The sequence below is a fragment of the Penicillium subrubescens genome (assembly GCF_028828155.1).
Source record: "Penicillium subrubescens strain IBT 31985 chromosome Unknown utg000011l_segment0_segment0, whole genome shotgun sequence".
Lineage (NCBI taxonomy): Eukaryota > Fungi > Ascomycota > Eurotiomycetes > Eurotiales > Aspergillaceae > Penicillium > Penicillium subrubescens.
The window spans coordinates 786,570-806,426 of record NW_026643161.1 but is presented as its reverse complement, the minus strand read 5'-3'; the positions used below and the strand labels follow the sequence as shown (position 1 = coordinate 806,426).

At 51.1% G+C, this 19,857-nt stretch overlaps 6 protein-coding genes across 6 annotated transcripts; 3 read left to right on the top strand and 3 right to left on the bottom strand.

Moving 5' to 3' along the window:
* Window positions 1-4,791: 4,791 nt before the first annotated feature.
* chs3 (putative chitin synthase activator (Chs3)) lies at window positions 4,792-6,898 on the top strand (the record flags this gene model as incomplete). The annotated part of the gene is made up of 2 exons (XM_057158596.1): window positions 4,792-6,622; window positions 6,684-6,898. 2 exons carry the CDS (start codon window positions 4,792-4,794, stop codon window positions 6,896-6,898), a joined length of 2,046 nt encoding a protein of 681 aa, XP_057002550.1.
* A 1,470-nt stretch (window positions 6,899-8,368) lies between these two features.
* Window positions 8,369-10,810, top strand: N7473_012656 (uncharacterized protein; the record flags this gene model as incomplete). The annotated part of the gene is made up of 5 exons (XM_057158595.1): window positions 8,369-8,435; window positions 8,536-8,649; window positions 8,718-9,188; window positions 9,248-10,096; window positions 10,149-10,810. 5 exons carry the CDS (start codon window positions 8,369-8,371, stop codon window positions 10,808-10,810), a joined length of 2,163 nt encoding a protein of 720 aa, XP_057002549.1.
* A 430-nt stretch (window positions 10,811-11,240) lies between these two features.
* N7473_012655 (BRcat and Rcat domain-containing protein) lies at window positions 11,241-12,706 on the bottom strand (the record flags this gene model as incomplete). Its single annotated transcript, XM_057158594.1, has 2 exons — window positions 11,241-11,562; window positions 11,631-12,706. Coding segments are annotated over 2 exons (1,398 nt in total), but the record flags the coding sequence as incomplete, so codon positions are not given.
* Window positions 12,707-13,846: 1,140 nt separating this feature from the next.
* N7473_012654 (ribokinase) lies at window positions 13,847-14,920 on the top strand (the record flags this gene model as incomplete). The annotated part of the gene is made up of 1 exon (XM_057158593.1): window positions 13,847-14,920. One exon carries the CDS (start codon window positions 13,847-13,849, stop codon window positions 14,918-14,920), a length of 1,074 nt encoding a protein of 357 aa, XP_057002547.1.
* Window positions 14,921-15,007: 87 nt separating this feature from the next.
* N7473_012653 (uncharacterized protein) lies at window positions 15,008-16,823 on the bottom strand (the record flags this gene model as incomplete). Its single annotated transcript, XM_057158592.1, has 2 exons — window positions 15,008-16,543; window positions 16,608-16,823. 2 exons carry the CDS (start codon window positions 16,821-16,823, stop codon window positions 15,008-15,010), a joined length of 1,752 nt encoding a protein of 583 aa, XP_057002546.1.
* Window positions 16,824-17,433: 610 nt separating this feature from the next.
* Window positions 17,434-19,370, bottom strand: N7473_012652 (sugar porter family MFS transporter; the record flags this gene model as incomplete). The annotated part of the gene is made up of 5 exons (XM_057158591.1): window positions 17,434-17,873; window positions 17,928-18,072; window positions 18,132-18,247; window positions 18,300-19,165; window positions 19,252-19,370. The coding sequence occupies 5 exons, from the start codon at window positions 19,368-19,370 to the stop codon at window positions 17,434-17,436; spliced, it is 1,686 nt and encodes a 561-aa protein (XP_057002545.1).
* Window positions 19,371-19,857: the final 487 nt, after the last annotated feature.

The following is a 19,857-nucleotide window of genomic DNA, read 5'->3' as shown; positions in this document are numbered from 1 at the left end:
CTTTGACGGATGAGGATAGTACCTGTGAAGGCGAGTCGACGACTGAGGAGCAGAGAACCAGAAGTGAGACAAAGACGACCGGGTGATTCTGTGGGGGGGCGAGGAGACTCAGGGTCCCCGAGTCACGGGCCCAGAACTCTAGCTAAGGGACTTTTAGGGTACCCTTAACTAGTACAGTAAGAACTACTCGAAGGAGGTATTTTATTACTGCTACTAGTGGACTGTATTATTAGTTCTGTAGACGACACCTCAGTAGTGCTGGCTCATTCAGAATTTTAGGTAGTCTTTGGATAGGCCAACTCGATCTTGCATAGTAATTGTCAGGAAGCTCGAATTTATGTTTCTACTTGAATTGAGCAATGCCTTCTCTCCGTCTCGTATTTACCCCCTAATTCATAACCCACTCGATATTGTGGGCATCAAAATCAATAACCCCCCTAAGCAAGTCCCCTAAATTATTAACACTGCAACCACCCTCCAAATCTCCCAGTGTCGCTAGGGGCAATGGCCTGGTACACAGACGTCCCCATCCCACCAATCAGCTGGTAATTGGTGACTCGACCCGTGGAGCTCCGCCGAGTGCGCCGTGGGGAGCGAATCAGACTGCGCCAAACAGACGGCGCCAGTACCCTCGAGGCTAGGCCCGGCTCGGTTGGCCCCCTATGCTGAGGGGGAAGATCAAGCCGAGGGCGTATTTCGTGCACTTTGTCTCGCTGTGATCTTTTGGTGGTTACCCTGCCCGGAGTTTAACTGTGAAATTACTGCAGTATGGACTGGAGCTAAGTTGAAGACGTGACGGCGGCTAACTTGTTTGGGGACTCGACAAGCTCTGTTGGTCACGGGGCTGCTATTTTCGGTGTTAGGCAGGTCATAACTGAGTTAGTGAACTTGATAATGCCGCTCATAATTATCACTTTCGATATGCTTACCTCCTACTATGTGTCTTCTACTAGACATTAAGAATGGTGGAGAGAATATCGATCAAGAAAAAAGGGCTACAAAGATTAACTCATGATCAAATTCACTCTGGTAATAGTTGATGCTGGTCTTCCCTACCTTCCTGAGGCTGCACCTTGCGCTGTCCGAATAACTATTGAATGCATTGTGATAGCCAGCTGTTATTGCCAAAAGTACTCCGCATAAGGCTATGATCATGATTATGCATATCAAATGCACAACTCCCAACTCTCTGTTCCATCACTTCTATTAACCCCTGTCCCGCCGTGTTCCTTCTTTATTCCCTGCCCCGTATATAGAGTTGACAGCGCTCGCGGGCGCGGGATACGAGCCGCCATTCTGCTGAGCCTCGATGTCTCCTTCAGCCGCTTCTTCCCCGCAATAACCCATGAACAAGAGTGAGCCTGACAACAAATATCAATAGGAAAATCGCGTACCAAGTACTGCGTCGCCGATAACTCACCGTCAATTCTTGCTAGTGTACACACCTTGCAGGATGCCAAGTTGATCCTCGATGAAAATATCTCATTGGATTGACTCTACGGAGTAACCCTTCTCAATTAAAATCCTCGTTCCACGACCCAGTAAAATGGAGACATTCGAAACCGTTGAGGCTCTCACCCCCCTTGTCTTACGAGCAGATGAACCTCGTAGCCTTCGTGTTCAATATCGAGTAAAGTAGCGCGACGTATTCATGTCCACGGTGAACAGGGGCCGATTCGCCAGTCTTGGCCCCTGCGCTCGAGCACCATACAATGGAGATCGGCAAATAGATGGGCGATCACCACAGTGCTTGGCCCACCCTACAGAGGCTGACATGCTTGATATATATCTACACGAAGTATTACGTACTGAGAGTTTGACAGTGAATGGCGAGCATTGAACAGTCCAATCCCATATGTCGATATTCCCCAATGTTCAGCAACAGGCTTCCAGCTCAAATGGCAATACCTCTTCATATTTCCGGATGCTCTGGAACCCGGATCAATCGGTCGGTTTAGGATAATCCTGTGCTGATACATATATCCCTTGACGCGGCGCGGTGTAGCGCATGGAGACCACGTTCTTCAGCTCGGACTGGAATGCAGTGGATCTTTGCATCTGACACTGGTGATCGGGAGGGGCGTGGCGTTGGTATGCGTCAAGATGGTGCGAGGGACCTCAGGATGTTGTACCATTCTACAATTCCTTGTACCATTTGATAGGTTAGCAGATATACACTTTGGTCTTCTGGTCTTGCTAGTACTGGACAGGCCGGATACTATAGCCGGCAAAAGTGTCCTCATCCAGGGCTAGTAGATCATCATTACGTGTTCGCATCCAAGATATTCTCTTCTATTCACTCCTCAATTCTACGTACATACAATCAGTAAGGAGGCCGATGTACAGACGATGTACAGACGATGCAAGAGGCCCGTGGCTCGGGCCGTGCGAGAGAAAGGGTTCAAGGTACGGAGTACACACAACCAAAACTGCCCAACTGTCAGCCTCGTACAGAGAAACCAGACAAACTCAATTCCTCCCTTATGAAAAACCTGGAAGACTTGCAGACGCAGATGTGTTGATGCTTGCCAAGGAGATCTCGATGATCTCTGCTGACTTGACCGCCAGTGTCAGATTGTCTCATCGTAGCGGCTACGGTGTGAACGGTGGCGCCAGAGTTACCCTACCACCCGCCATACGGACGGGGTCACTCTCTACTACTACAGTACATCACAAAGTGGAATGCGCTAGGTTGGGCTCTATACTTCGGACAGAATCGCGTCATATCCAGCTCATGCGATTGTGGATAAATGGACATGTGACTTGGTTGCTGCCACGTACCGGACAGGCCAGTCTCCGCCGAAGCTGACGTGCCTGAACCGTGAGCCTGAGGTGCATTCAATTTCCTCGCTTCTAGTAGGTGAGTTCTTTCACGAGAGACCCCACCTATGTAGTTGCAGCTTTTCATCGTGGCGCGGGAGCTGAACCGAAAATCTCTTTTCTTCTCGCTAATCGGAGGCTGAATAGGAAAGAAAGCCAAAGAACGCGCGGGAATGCTTGGACATTCATGGGTAGAGCCAACCAGATCGCATAGTATCCGAGCCTTGAAAAGCCTCATTTGTTGCCGCCCCGCTCCGGAGCCGACATCTTAAGCCTCTTGAGATTTTTGTCGGCATCGGATTCTGCCTTGCTACAGCCTACCAATGGCCCAGTACTGATTGTCTAGCTGAACAAGGGTGAACTCCGCGTGTTTGTCGGTGGAGCCAGTGGATCACAGATCCGATCCTCGCTCTAGTGGTACAGTACACAGCAAAAGCCGTACAGCTGTCGGATGAGACAGCCCTCGGATGGCTAGGCGATGGCTCATTACTGGAGGAGGGGATACTCCATATTTTACAGTCTAATTGGCTCAATAGCTTGAAAGAGGGGAATAGTTTACTTGAGATCTACCGTTCAGCCCTTTTCCAGCCCGCGCTATACGAGCCTGAGGAAGCCTTGAAAAGCCCTGAAAAGCCTTGAATGGGACAACGTCAACTGGACTTTTATGGCGGGCAGGTATAGGGCCGGAAGAGGCGTGGTGTGGGCATAAGAATAGAAAAAGTGTAGTTTCTTGCAGTAGTTTTTACTGCCACAATTGGGCTGCAGTAGAGTCAGAGTATGGGGATCGAATTGACCTGATTCAGTGGTTCACAGAATTAATTCTACTAATTATAATAATAGTTCACCCCACTTTCTGCGCCGCATGACGACCGGATTTTTTTTCTTTCCTTTTTTTCGCGGCTTTTGTCTTGGATTTTGGATCAACGCGGCAATTTGTTAGTAGAGTAATTATTACTTTAAGGTGTCATAATTGATGAACTGATATCGCTTATTGACTTCTATTGCCAGTAGAAAACAAATCCTCCATGGTATTAACTACGAAACAACAATGCCAGTCCTTTTTTCTCGGTCCCATAGGACGGCAAAAGTTAAACCTTGTCAACCTCGTAAAGCTTTAATCGATCGGGGGAGTAAACTAGCGATGGCAGTAAGTGGAGGCGACCCTGGAGCCCTGGAGGGGGCGTGCTTTAACGCTGTTGGCTGGATGGACTGGATGGACATTGACTGGCAAGAATAATAATATGATCATATCCTAGGCAGCTCTTTAGCCTCCTCTCTCACCGTGATCAAAGGGTACCAAGTGTCCAAGTCCACTTAACTCGTGGCACTAATAATTGCACTAAGAGAACCCGAGTCGAGTGAGCAGCCCACTCCTCCAACTACTCCGACTCTCCGATTATTCTTCTCCCCCTCTCCTCGCTTCATCAAATTTGTCCCGCATCCTTACCTTCGTTTATTCCCTTTTCCATGCAATAGCTACTCCAGGTTGGTAAATCCGGTTTATCCTACGATCTGCCTCCTACTAAAATCTGTGCGGCAGCTCTGCTTCCTGGTTCACCTCCACTCTGACCTGAACGAATAAACGACCAAGGACTACTGGGGCTACCCGACCCCGACTAAACCAGGCTCCACGACTGATTCGAGCTTTCATTGGAACCCTGTTTCCTTCCCCAGAGTTTCAGAAAGGAGGGCAAAGACTGCCGCCGTCCAGGATATCTGAATCTCGACGCAAACCTACTCTTTTTCTTCTTCTCTTTCTCCTCATCGGTGGCTTTCATGTTGCAATAAGCCCACCACAGACCTGCCCCGTGCTCCCGGTGTCTTCGCCTCACTCGTTTAATTTGGATCGCCCGTCTCATTTCGCCTCCTGTCGCTACAAAGCGGGAAATTCAAGCATAACTCTCAACACGCTCGCTGTATAGCCTGCAATTCTATTCGCACCTCGATCGCAGCATATTTCCCCGGTCCATCATGGCCTCTCCCGTGGCTGCCGAGCACCCTCCCCTCCCCTCCCCTCCGTCAGCATACCTCCGATCAACGCCTCCCTTCCCCTCCCCGTCCCACGAGTCAACCCCCCGCACGATTCCCCAGACCCAAATTGCGCGGAAACAGCTGACCGTGGTCACCCCGGACTCCGACACCACACCGGTCATTCACGATTCGCCGCGCTCTCCGGTGAGAATCGATCATGGCGCCAATATCCCCCAGGCGTCCACCGCCCAGATCGAGCATTTCTCCAATGGGCCGGTGACACCGCAACTCGAGCTCCCCGAATTCGCGAAAATGTCCATCGAGGACGCTGCGCAACAACGACAGAATTGGAACCCGGCATTTCCACCGAGGCGGGACTCTGTGCAAGCTTTGCAGTATGCATCACAGCATCCATATGGCCATACCCCGGCTAGCAGTGGTTCGTGGTCGGTGGTCGAGAATCAGGTGAAGGAAGATGGTCAAGACCCGAAGCAAAGCGGCGTGCCAGGGGTTCTGAGCCCAAATAACTCCTCGCGCGGCAGCTTGGAAAGCGATGCACAGAATTCAGATGGCTATGAGCCTCTGACCTACCATCACCAGCAACAGCAGCAGAGTTCGTCCAATGTGCGGCAGTCTACATTGGGAACGAACTTGGGTCCCACCGGCTCCTCAGGTAATCTGGCTGTCCGGCGGACTCGAGTTTCACGGCCTCTGTCGAATTACTCTTCGACATCGGATGTGAATGTTGCGAACCACCGACGCAATCTCTCTGCATCGCCATATCTGCAGGGCCGTTCCTCATCACGCAATTCTACCGCATCTCCTGACAACCGCCCGCTCTCAGTCTTGGACCTTCTCAACACATCATACCCTCAACCTGGTCCTGCAGCTCCCCAATTCGATAATTCCCACCTCCAATCCTCCGTCGGAAATAATGCCTCCCTTCTTAGCCACAAGCAGACGTTCGAAATGTATCTCGCAAATGTCAAGAAAACCGACGAGCCTGCGGTGCAGTACGAATTCGCCGTATTCATGATCAATTCCATGCGCGAGATGCCCGCTGTCGACCTCGAAGACTCCACTTCCATCACCCGCCAGCGGCTCATGCGCGAGTCAAAATCCATCCTGCAGCGTCTCGCAGACCGCAGCTACCCCTTCGCACAGTACTATCTCGCCGACGGCTACGCTTCGGGACTTTTCAACAAGGGCAAAGAAGACTACGAGCGCGCCTTTCCCAATTTCCTTGCTGCCAGCAAACACGGCCACGTCGAGGCGTGCTACCGCACGGCACTCTGCTACGAGTTTGGCTGGGGTGTCCGCGTGGACGGAGGTCGTGCTGTTCAATTCTACCGACAAGCCGCGTCGAAGAATCATCCCGGTGCCATGCTCCGTATGGCCAAAGCCTGTCTGGCCGGTGATATGGGATTGGGTAAACGTTACCGTGACGGTATCACTTGGATGAAACGTGCGGCGGAATCGTCGGACTCGCAGTACAATTCCGCGCCGTATGAGTTGGGCGTGATGCACGAGACCGGATACGGTGACGATGTGTTCAAGGATGAGTCTTATGCGGCGCAACTGTTTACGAAATCCGCAGAATTGGGCCACGTCGAGGCTGCGTACCGTCTGGGAGATGCTTACGAGCATGGTAAACTTAATTGCCCGCGGGATCCCGCGCTCAGCATCCACTTTTACACCTCAGCTGCCCAGAGCGGAACTCACCCGCTTGCTATGATGGCGCTGTGTGCGTGGTATCTCGTAGGTGCGGAGCCTGTCCTGGAGAAGGACGAGAATGAGGCCTATGAATGGGCTACGCGGGCCGCTGCTCTTGGTAAGTCCAACTTGGTTGGGTATCATTGATTATATATCTTGTACTGATGTTTTGATTATAGGCCTGGCTAAGGCGCAATATGCCGTTGGTTACTTCACCGAAATGGGCATTGGCTGCCGTCGTGATCCCCTCGAGGCGAACGTCTGGTACGTCAAGGCCGCAGACCAGGGTGACGAGCGCGCAAAGCATCGTATCGCTGCCATCCGGGCTGCAGCCGACGGCGCAAACCCGGCGCATGCAGCTCGCTCTGGAGGAGGCTACGTAAAGGCGATGTGAAGGGCCAAGGTGAGCACTGCATGAATTTAGCAAGCGAATTCTCGAAACTGACATTGAATCAGCAGCAGATAAATCCAAACAAAAGCGCTTCGTTATTTTCTAAATTCGCAACATCCACCATCTCTATTCCGTCACGTCTCACGTAACATTTGTCTTGCCTTTCTGGACCCATTTTATCCCATCTGTCATGATTCCCCACCGTTACCATCCTTTGGTTTTTTCTACATATGCACGCCTCGCCTCGCATCGCCTTTCGAGTTTGTCATTCTCGTCTCAATCTGATCGCCATCCCTGCAGCTAATACATAATTCGATCTGCACCATTTCACGCTTGGAGGATTCTTTTGTCAATTTGATTCTTCTTGGACTGCCACCATTTCTTGGATGTGTTTTTCATGTATAGCGTCCTTTTATCTTCTCTTTTTCCTTTCTTGTTTTCGTCTTTGCATTGGATGCGCATTCTGCCATTTCTTTCTTCTACGATTATTTTTCATCATTCATTTTCTTTTCTATCTGCCCCTAGGGCTACGCACATGGTTACAAGTTCCTTGGTCTTATCATTCTGCTGTTATCTGCGCCGGGCGTCTCTTCTGCAGAACGTTTTCGATTTTTTCTGGTTTCGTTTCATGAATTGAATCTTATGAGATCAGTGATCTCTTTTTTCCTTGGATCTTGAGCTGTTAGTTTGGTAGAATGCTTCTTGACTATGATCTATGGTTGACTAAGTACCGTACAAAATCTGAGATCCGGTTGTGGTTTCATCTATTGCTCTTGGTCTCTACTAAGGACCTGGTAAGGCTAATGACTTTGACCTGCAAGGGACAATCATTTGGCGACGTTACTGGTAGGCCATGTAATTGCTGCAGATCAACGATTGAAAAGTACTTGGGGCAAGCTTACAATTGCTTTAGTAGTTATATTTCTCACTTCGTCAGTCTGTAATTTGTATGAGCATTGAGCCTTCGAGTGACTTCACCTTCTTCAAGACTCAATTCAAGTCCATGGCTCATTCATAGCTTCAAATTGCCCCACATGAGCTGATGCCTGCACTCTCCCACCAACGAAACCCAGCAGAGTAACAAATAGGTCTGTTTCGTTTGCATTTGGCTTGGGTTGAGTCCCCACTTGGCGGGTGTTGCCTGACAAGCGGCCAGGCAGCAGCCCCCTGAGGGCCTGATCTCTCAGGCGCACAACACCAGTCCCAGTCTCATACTCGACCCTTAAAAGCCCTCCCAGCCCAGCCCGGATTCTCGTCTTCTTTCTCTCAAATTCGTGTATCCTCGCTCTTCTTTTCTTCCTCCCATTGACTCAGTCCGGTCCGGGACTTTGGTGCATAGCGTTGGAGTTTCTTGTTTTCTCTCAACGCGCTACTCCAGTCCTCACCACACCTCGTATTCCCTCGGCACTTTCCCCTTTTTCCTGATCTCACTCTCTCAAACTCCTGATCGCTGGTCGTTTGACCTCAGCCACGATGGCGCCGAAACCAATGAAAAATATGGTCATTGCCATCAGTGGCACGTTTCCTGGCTACAAGCAGGGTAAGACAGTTGATCGCGGACCCTGGGGAAATTGACCCGAGTCCGACCCCACGCGGATGTGGAGATGAGGCTGACCCGTGTTTTGTTTTTCTCCTTACAGCCGATATCAAGGTTCTTGTGGAGGAACAAGGTGCCTTGTTTAGCTCTTCGGTTACTGATCAGTGTACCCATCTGATCACGACTCAGAAGGATGTGGAAAAGAAGGGTACCAAATGTGAGGAGTAGCCAGCCGATTCTCATGTTAGTCTTGTGGGGCATTTGATGTTGACAACATAACTACAGACCAAGCTGCTGTTAAATCGGCTACTTGCAAGATCGTGTCAATTTCCTGGCTGGAAGAAGTGGTTGCCTATGAGAAGAAGGTCGCTGAAAACGCCTATCTCCTGGATGCGGGCGAAGCCGCTGATGCAGCTGATGGTGATGATGCAGCGGCTGATACTAAGCAAAATGGGAAGAGGACTACTCGAAAGGCCGCTGCCAAGGCCGCTGACAAGACTGCCGATGATGCTGCCAGTCAAGATGCCAATGGAGATGACCAAAAGCCTGCCAAGAAGGCCGCCAAGTCCGATGCGAAGTCTGCAGGAGCGGCAAAGACCGCCAAGAAGCGAGCTATCAAGGATGAAGATAAAGATGAAGATGATGAAGCCGACGCCAAGCCTACCAAGAAGCAGAAAAACTCTCAAAAGGCTTCCTCCAAGACCATGAGTATCCCTGTGGATGAGAATTTCATCTACGAGAGACCCGACTTCCAGAGTAAGTGACCAAAGCTATGCCCTTGCAATCAATACTGTAAGACTAACACTACGCCAAAGACCCTCAGGTCTACATTGCCAAATCAGGCATGATTTGGGACGCCACTCTGAACCAGACCAACTCTACTGCCAACAACAACAAGTTTTACCGCATTCAGATCCTCACTACGGCGGATGCCAAGAACTTCGTGACTTGGACTCGCTGGGGACGTGTCGGTGAAAACGGCCAGTCTGCGTGCCTTGGCGATGGTACTCTGGAAGTGGCCCAGAAACATTTCGAAAAGAAGTTCAAAGACAAGAGTGGCCTTGCCTGGAAGAACCGTCTCGATACTCCCAGAAACGGAAAGTACACCTTCCTCGAGCGAAACTACGAAGAAGACGACGAAGAGGAAGAGAAGGAGAACGAGAAGAAGGCTGTTAAGAAAGAGCCTACCGAAGAGAGGCCCCCAGTCGAAAGCAAGCTGGAGAAGCCCATCCAGGACCTGATGTCGTTCATCTTCAACCAACAACACATGAACTCCGCTTTGGCATCTATGTCTTACGATGCCAAGAAGCTGCCACTAGGAAAACTGAGCGAGAGAACACTGAAGGCTGGTTTCTCCGTGCTTAAGGAGCTAGCGGAACTGCTAGTTGATTCGTCTCTCGCAACTACCCGGTACGGCACGAGCCTTGGACCTGCTCAGGAGAGCCTAAGCAATCGCTATTTCACCTTGATCCCGCACGTCTTCGGCCGTAACCGGCCCCCGATTTTGGTCAACGATGCCATGATCCGGAAGGAGGTTGAGCTTCTGGAAGCCTTGACGGACATGGATGTCGCCAACGAGATCCTGAAGGACTCGAAGCAGGCAGATGAAATCCACCAGCTGGATCGCCAGTTCCAGAGTCTGGGCATGGAGGAGATGACACGCCGTGAGTACAGCATCGCTTGATATCACAAACCCTCGAACTAACCATTTCAAAGTGGACCCCAAATCAACCGAGTTCAGCGAGTTGTCCGACTACCTAAACAACTCTCGCGGCGCTACCCACCATCTGGAGTACAAGGTAATCGATATCTTCCGCATCGAACGCAAAGGCGAAACAGACCGCTTCACAAACTCCCCCTTCGCAACCCTCTCAACCAGCAACCGCCGCCTCCTCTGGCACGGCTCCCGCAGCACAAACTTCGGCGGCATCCTCAGCCAAGGTCTCCGCATCGCACCCCCCGAAGCCCCCGTAAACGGCTACATGTTCGGCAAGGGCGTCTACCTCGCCGACACATCCAGCAAATCCGCCAACTACTGCTGCTCCTACAACAGCGCCAACCAGGGTCTGTTATTGCTGTGTGACGCCGAACTAGGTGATCCCATGTTCGAACTCGCTGATAGCGATTACTTGGCTGGTGAGAATGCGAAAGCGGAGGGGAAAATTGCGACACTGGGGAAGGGTATTTCCATTCCCGGTGGATGGAAGGATGCTGGTGTTGTTAATGAGAATCTGAAGGGCGTGCAGATTCCGGATGTGGGCGTGGGATCGGTGAAGAGGGAGGATGATGACCGCGTTTATTTGCAGTACAATGAGTACATCGTTTATGATGTTGCTCAAATTCGGCAGCGGTATTTGTTTTATGTTCACATGAAGTGAGCTGAGTGGGGGTTTCGGATTTCCTGCTGTCTTTATGGAGTTTGAGAGAACTGGTATTTGGGCTTGCACTGCGGTGGAGTTTGAGGGTTTCGTTGGGTTAGGAGATATCCTTAATTTCTATCTTGAATAAAATTCAAACAGGCCTTAGAGCATTCACTGGTATGCGTGTGGCCATCGAGTAGCCTCATAACATGGGAGAAGCTCAACTTCGTGGGTCCATGACACACGATCTACTAATGAGATAAATAAATGACAGTAAGTTAGATATTGATAAAACTACATATGATAAGATCAGATACTCCTGTGTCTCAGGCCCATCCACCTCTCCTAGAAATACATGTAAACCCGGGCATCACATTCACTCCACAACATCACGCGCACATCAACCTCACCCGTCCACGTCGATCCTCTCTCGTTGAAGATCGAAGAATCAAAGACGGTTCCGTCGGCATCTCACACAAGCCCGCAATCTGCAGTCGGGGCATTCGAGGATGTAGTATTCCATCACTCTATTGCAAACCTCACATTCAAATTGTCCTTTCATGGAAGGCCATCTGTCGGGATGATCGCAGACTCGGCCATCACGCATGCCCTCCGCCGCTTGCTGTACGGCTTGCTGGTTTGGTAGAGCATGTCGGCGAGCTGCGACTTGGTAGGCTCGATCGATGAGGCGATTCTCGTCCCAGGTTGCACATTCACAGGTCTTCCACTTTTTGGCGCAGATATAGCAGAAATCATATCCGCAGCGGCAACTAGGGAATCATCACTATGTTAGTATCACCGATTTAAAAGAATGATCTGGGTTAGAGGTTATACGTACGTGATATGGTTGCAACCAGTGTTAAGTTCAACAACGTGGCCGCATCGACATCGTTGCCACTTCTGCGCAGTAGCAACATCGAGAACAACATCTTCGGCTGTTCGGCATTTTCCCTTATGCGACGCCTGCTTGCAGATTGTGCAAGTTGTCTTCCCACACTTGCCACAGGTACCGATGTAGCCGCAGACTCGATCTGGGAGGATGTAGGCCGAGCAATTTTGATTCGAGCAGTAGGTCCTTGACGGATCTGCGAGTTCGATGCTCTTTTCCTCGTATTTTCGAGTCAGATCCGGGCCGATCAGGGCACTGATGATAGACAGAGGGAGAGTCTGTCTGCAGCATCGCGGGGGAAAGAATGACTCGTCGCGAATCGCGAGCTCGACGAGTTGGACGAGGCAAACAGTGCAGTAATTATGGAGACATGGTGCCTTGGTTATGTCGATGGACTCTTTGATGTCATTGCATGACACACAAGCGCATTCAGAGACGGGGACACCCTGCGGAGGCTTGGCCATCTTGGAGGATTCGGGAATTTCGGGCTTCATGCGCTTTTCCAAGTGTGCTTTGCTTGGCGCTTTGGCTTCGTGCTCTTGGGAAGACTTGAGTGGTTTGGCTTCACCAGAGGCCTCGGGACTCTTTGAGGGGGCTCGCTTTCGTGATGCGCTATAACTTGGGGATGGCAGACCTGCATTCATGTGGTAAATCTTTTCAGCACCGAAAGGCGTAGGGGCTGTATTTTCCGTTCTTCCGCCCATGCGAGCAATACGCATTGCCAACTGGCGATCGGCGTGTGCCCTCGCTTCCTCCTGTTGGAACAACGTAATGGTCGCTCCATCGTCCCGTACAGCGCGGTCGAGGCTACATGCCATCGCGAAATCCTTCTCTAGATCTTCCTGGTTAATGAGTTGGCGATCCCATTCCTCAAGAGCCACCTCGAGATCACTAGGGCCCAGCCTGGGCTGCTTCCCCTTTCTGGTAGCCATCGCCTCCTCAATGTCGAGATGCAGGAGCTGGCGGATGAGGGTGAGGATCCAACAACGCTTGATGAATCGGATCCAGATGAGTATGTGAAGATTACTGAGGAGGAGGAGGAATATGGTTTTTTCCGGTTGGGTTCAGACATTTTCGCAGGGTTTGAGCTGACGTTGGATGAAAGTTGAGATAAAATAAGGAGAGAGGAAACGAGTTGGGATGAACTTTGGGATGAAACACGGAAGGGAGAGATGACTGTGGATGTAAGAGAGATGAAATGAGGAGAGAAGAGATGGTTTTGGATGAAAGAGAGACGAGAAGGGGGAAAGTTGGGGGATGAGAAGTTGAAGTTGGATCGTGGAGGAGAGGAGTGCCTTTCTCTCACTTGCCCTCTTTTCATCACGGCCACTTACAGACAATCAGAGTCCAATCCCTGTGGCACCAGCAAACGGTCCCATTAAAGCAAAATGAGAATTCTCTTTGGCTTAAAGAGAAAACACTTCTGATGAAAGCGACATCGACGTCTTTGCCAACCTGAGCTGGCAAGTATTTTGAGGCATTACCTGCCATACCAGTCGGCAACTATGTCAATTGTCATATCGATATCAACAATAATCCTACAGTCAAGTCAGGGGAAGTAATCAGTGGCTCGAGACTAAATCTCAGAATGATCTGTACACAATCCTCATCTCCCAAAGCCATGTGACTTGTATACAAATCCAAGGACATATCTTGTCTCAATCCGGTTAGCGCAATTGACCCTGGACTGGCCAGTTGCATGAAACCACGTGCAACGGGCCAACGGCGCCGTCTGGCCACCGAGTTTCAGTCTTGACATTCAATTACCCCATAAAATCCCTCCCATAGCCCGAGATCATCGCCAAACCCCCCGCAACCCGTTCCAGTCGAAGCCGAGGACATTCCGATCGGGAACCCGAGATGCGATGAGCTAAGCCTAATTCGGTGATTAGCCGGGAGACTAACCACTTTTGTAAGTGCGTAGCCTATGCGCGCCTCTTTGGCAAGTGTTTCTCAGTGAATACCTCAACATGATTTACGATAACGAAGAAAAAAAATGGCACAGAAAAGACTGGGGAATATTACTTATAGGACTCGCCGGGCCTAGATCGGCTTTTTCATTTTCCAACTTTCCCATTATTTACGTTTTTGAACATTCTACCCCGATATATTCCGGCAATCAACCCACCTCTCACGAGACCAACGTACAAGATACTATCACCAAAATGGGCATCAAAAGCACAATGCCCTCCCAACCACACATCAGCGTCATCGGCTCTCTAAACATCGACTTCGTAACATCCACCCCCCGCTGCCCCGGCGCAGGCGAAACCCTCACAGCAACCTCCTTAACTGTCACAGCTGGTGGCAAAGGCGGAAACCAAGCAACAGCCTGCGGCCGGGCCTCCTTCACAGCCCCCGCAACCCAAGATGTAACCGTCAGCATGATCGGAGCCGTCGGCGCAAACGATGTCTATTACTCGACTCTCCTCAAGCCCGCGCTGGAAAAATCAGGCGTGAGCACGGCGAATATCGAGGAATCGGAGCAGGCACAGACGGGCTCGGCGACGATTATCGTTGAGGACGGTGCGGGAGGCGAGAATCGGATTCTTGTTGTTCCTGGTGCGAATCATATGGGGATGATGGCGGATGCTGGGGCACTTGTGGATGTTGTTGAGACGCAGGTGGTGAGGCCGGGGGTTGTTGTGTTGCAGGGTGAGATTCCGAGGGAGACGACGCTAGGGTTGTTGGAGTATTTTAATGGTGGTGTTTCTGGGGAGGAGCGGGTGCATGTTGTGTTTAATCCGGCACCTGTTTATCCTGAGGGGATTGAGTTGGATGCATTGAAGCATACTTCTGTGCTTATTATGAATGAGACGGAGGCTGTGCAGATGTCGAGGTCGATTGCTGGTTTGCCGGTCTCTGACTCGACTCAGCCGACTGAGCTGGATGATCTTCAGCCTGAGGAGCTCGCACCGCGGTTCCATGAGACTGCTGGTGTCCAGATTGTTTTGATTACGTTGGGCGCGAAGGGTGTTTATTACTCGACTCGCAGTGGCCGTTGTGGTGCTGTGCCAGGAGTGCGAGTTCCCAAGGTGGTTGATACCACGGCAGCGGGAGATACATTTGTTGGATACTTCTCGACAGCCTTGGCACGATTCCTCGCCAAGGGTGAACCTCTGGAGGCATTCGACAGCGAGATTGAAAGCGCCGTGAAGACCGCTAATGCTGCGGCTGCGAAATGCGTCGCCGCACGAGGCGCAATGCAGAGCATCCCATTTGCATATGATATTGAGTAGAAGAAAGGTGGAAGCACAGATTATTGAGAAACTTATTATACAGATAAAAGGAACTGGCGTCACGGAATATACATGATAGAAATGACATTACATATCCATCTCATCTGAATCCTCATCGAATCGTGCAATCTTCCACACAGATTGAAGCGCTTCTGTCTCGCGATCCAATTTGATTCCCGTAGTAGCCGTAATTTTCCGGAATATTCCCATCAATACGGCTTGTTGTGACTGGTGGGTCATATCCCGTGCAATCAGCAAGAGGCTCGCAACGAGAACAGGATCCCACTGCTCGGGCGACTCATTGCTGGCTGCAATTCCGGCGATGGATTGTGCGTGCCAGATATGCGACGTAAAGCATCGTGGCCCCGGTAATGATTTCAGAAGTCGAGGCTTGTGCCCCAAGAGTAGAAGCGAAGTGATGTGATATACAGCATTGGCGACCAGCGCCATTGGTGTTGTGTAGATCAAGATCGGCAATGCCGAGTCATGGTCTGGATCGATTTGATCTGCTTCGCCGCCGCGTATATCCACAATCTGTTGTGCGTCGACCGGGCGTTCGTTGTACCATTTCTGGCAGTCGCTCCAGAGAAAGGTCCATTGAGATAAGAAGTGAGACTGTTGCAGGGCAGGGAATGCAGCGAACTGTGAGGGAGAACCGGGTTGAGGAAGTGATGCGTCAGGGCCGCCATAGATGAGAGACAGACAGTGGCCGAGCAGAGATAGCGCATGCTTGTATACTTGGTTGATGGAGCGGGGTTGGAGGGGAGGGAGGGGTGTTTGGATCGGTGAGCCGTCACGGTTGATATACGAGCGGAAGGGAATGAGAGGCTGTTTGGCTGCGAGGATTGAAGATGCCAGGTCGAGTCTGAAATGAAGCCAGAATATTCCTTCGCCTAGCTCCTCTTCCAAGGCAGCTGGGTGCACCAAGAAACCAAGTGGTTCGGTATGTGGTGAAAGGAGATTTCTCCAATCTTGCAGCCCTGACTGTAGAAGATCTTGGAGGAGCAGGAGTGCGCGTCCAGCATGCCCAATGGATTCTGTTTCTAGGTCAAGACTGTCTTCTGCCTCTCCTCGAAAGCGGAGGCTGCTATCGAGGTCCTCCATATGCGAAGGAACTGCAATAAGTGGCCTTTGACTCGCAGACAAGGCGAGTATAGCTGCCTGCAAGGGCCTGTTCGTTCGAGAGAGCAGAAGTACTTGGATCCCTAGGGCGCAGTCGGGGTCTCCGACATCAATCCAAGGACCAATGTGGTAGCGAAAATGTCGCAGTAGGTCTGTTTCATGGTTGCTGCTCAGTAATGTCGTCGACCGAGATGATATCTGAGCAAGAAGTGAATGGTTAACCCCCTGGTTGAACGCCCCATGGGTTTGGCGAAGAGAAGTCGACGCGTGTTGGAATGATGATGGTCTTTGATGCAACTCGACTGGCGTGTTTGAGGTGAGAATGTCGTTCAAGTCCAGAGTAGTGCGAGTTTCGGGTGGATTGTGATATACAGTTGCATCTACGGGATTTGAAATCTCTGATTTCTCGAAGTCGCTGGCTTGTAGCTCCGACGCGCCTTCGCTGGGCTGTTGAGACTTCTCCTTTGCAGCTGTATGTACAGCCGGCGAGTCATCCACAAACTATATCCCCCAAATCAGCATTGCACTCATCGAAATCAACATCGTGCAAGACCATTGCACTCACCGTGATGGTGCCATACACCTGTCTCGCCCCACCACCAGCCTCCCCCGACCGAGGCGGCACAAACGCCAAATCAGCACCGTACTTACAAGTGAAGCCTTTCACCTCACAGTTGGCACATCGCGGCTTCTGCTCATCGCATTTTCGTCGTCTCTTCCGGCAGGTCAGACAGCCCGTCCTCACCCTCTGCTTGCCCGCCGGCGTGGGTTTCCGAGGCATTGTGTTGGACTATAGCGCGCATGACCCCAGACGGGGGAAGTGGAAGAAGCCAAACGGGCGATCTGTAGCCTCCATACCCCCCGAACAGTGCTCAGATCCTCTGCGGAGGGCGCCGTCAAAAACGTGCAAAGGCGAGTCCATCCAGCCGGGGAAGTGGGGCGGGCCGAAAAGGGCAGGCCGATTCGATCAGATGATGCGGTTGGCTCCGCTTCGGGTTGGTTTTTTTTTCTTTCCCGCATCATCGTGCTGCTGTGGTCGAGGTCGGACGCCACCCGAGGTCAAGCCTCGATCGACTGTCGATGCTTGATTCTCTGTATATTATACGAATAGGGCTGTTTGATGCGATGGAATTTGAATCTGCAGGAGCAGGTGGTGGATCTTGTTACACGTGCATACTTTCTTCAAACGACAGGTATTGTCATGTGACATGATGCAACTTAGGCAAAGTTCTATCAATTACGTTGTTGATACACTATTGTTGATACACTAGAGTTTGCATGAATTACTATCTGTATTCATCATAATACTACATTAAAACATGATTGAGTCATCATCTAAATCCATCACAAAACTAAGTATTTGTGAGCGCCATGCCAAGCATGACACTCTTTCACAAGGACTCGATGTAATCCGAGCCCTCTTTCTTCTCCGCATCACGTCCAGTAGCCGAGCCCAGTCTCTCAACAAAGGCAGTCAGTCCAACATCACGCTGGGCCTCCCGGAGAAGCTCAGCATCCTCCTGACCCTTCTTGCTGCCGAACACCTTGTCCATCTCCTCCAGGGAGGCATTCTTAGTCTCAGGCAGGAAGAACCACACCCAAAGAATGCCAACGAAAAGGAAAACGGCAAAGAAGATATAAGTTCCCCACTGCCAGGATTGCAGCATGGGAGGCACGAAGAAAGCAATGGCGAAGTTGTTGACCCAGTTGCTGGAAGCACCAATCGAGGCACCCTTGGCACGGATGGACAGAGGAAAGATCTCGGAAACGAGAGTCCACGAGCAAGGACCCCAGGTAGCTCCGAAGCCAGCAATGTACAGCCAGATGAGAGCTAGAAGGAAATGTTAGAGGTGTTTTTCAATCAAAATTCGGGAATGTCACATACCGACGGCGGTCCAACCGGCGGCGACGTGGCCGGGCCAGTCGTGCTGGAACTTGGCGACAATGACTCCGACAATAACCATGCTGCAGAACATGACGATGGATCCGACAATGAGCATAGGCTTGCGGCCAACCTTGTCAATGATCAACTATAGGAGGAACCGTTAGCAGTGTAATCGCAGAAGAGTCGTCTCGAGAGTCAACTTACCATGGCGGGGATGGTCGAAATGAGGAACACAACACCGGTGACACCAGTGGCCAGGAGAGCAATAGTACCACCAGTCAGACCAAGAGACTGGAAAACATTCGAGGCATAGTAGATGACTGCATCCGGGTTAGCGATTGAAACTGAATTCTCGAAACCCACAAAACTTACTAGCATCAATACCACTCCACTGCTGGAAGAACATGATCAACCAAGCAGTAGCGACACGCTTGAAGTTGTCCATAGAACGGACACAGTTGGCATACTGCGCAATCTGGTTCATGAAAACACTCTGGCGCTCACGCTCAGCCAGCTTAGGTGCCGACTTGGCAAAGGCACGCTCTTCAAAGACAGCCTCAGCCTTGATCTCCAAGTACTCGACCTGCACAAGCTCGTGTTCCAGGGGCAACTTGCGCAGCCAAGCAAGGGTAGTCTGAGCCTCCTCATCACGGCCCTGTTTGACCAGCCATCGGGGAGAGAAAGGCATGAACCAAATACCGCAAGCCAGGCAAGCAGCCGGGATACCCTGGATAATAGAAGGCAGACGCCAGGCGAGATCAGACTGGCCCGCACCAGTTCCACCGATGTAGTTGCTCCCGTAGCCGACCCAGAAAGAGATCATGATACCGAGGATAGTGGCGAGCTGGTAGAAGGAGACAAGCAGACCGCGCATCTCGGGAGCGGCAAGTTCGGCGTTGTAGAGGGGACCGACACCACTGAAAAGACCAACACCAAGACCGGTGAAGAATCGTCCAGCGTACAAGCAAGCGGGGTTACCAACCGTGGCACCGACGTAGAGATAGGATCCCAGAATCACCCAGCAACAGGCGATGAACATGGTGTACTTGCGGGAAATAATTTCGCCAAGAACACCGGCGGAAAGAGAACCGATGATACCTCCGACTTGGAGAATTGAGGTCAACCAACCGGTAGCGGTCGATGATGCCACAACGGTCGGGAAGTTCTCTGTGAAGCGTGTCATGACAAGACTTTGTCCGAGAACACCCTGTTGATAGCCATATTCGAAACCGCCAAGACTGGATTTAATGTTAGCATCCGAGAAAAGAAAATTGCCCGACGGAATCGTCCCGAGGACATAGTCGGCATAATGAGAGAAACGTACGAGGCGAAGAATGCGATAAAGAGAACCTTGGGATTATCAAAAATCGACTGCCACATCGACTTCTTTGCGATCTGAAGACGCGGAGTCTCCTCCACATCCACTGAAGTTCGGTCGGCCATTGTGCAAATAAAAGTTCGGCCCGAGAACAAGCAACTGCCTGAACAAAGAGACAAGACGAGATGGTTCTTCGCACAGAAGAAGTGATGAATTCTCAAGAATGATCTGATCGTCAATCAATCTGTTAGAACCCAGCGGGGCGACGATGCATGTTATATGTGTTTTTCCTGCACTCCACGCGCCCTGTAAGAAATAAGAAAAAAAAAACTTAAACACACTACCCCGGGCTCGGCCTCCCGAGAAAAATCGCGTGGCCCCGGAAAAAAAGAGGAAACGCGGAGGCAAACGAAGTGCGGAGGACTCCCGCTAATCCCCAAAGAACCCTGAACGGAGGCTATGATGCCTTCTTTGGGCGACTGTTAGCTAAGGGGTCGGGCTAAGTGGGGCCTGTGGTTAACGGAACGGGCGGCGTTTGGCTGAGAGGTGGTTGTATCCCCACGGACCCTGGCCGGCGAGTTCTGGGAATCAGCCAATGACGGTGATTCTGTA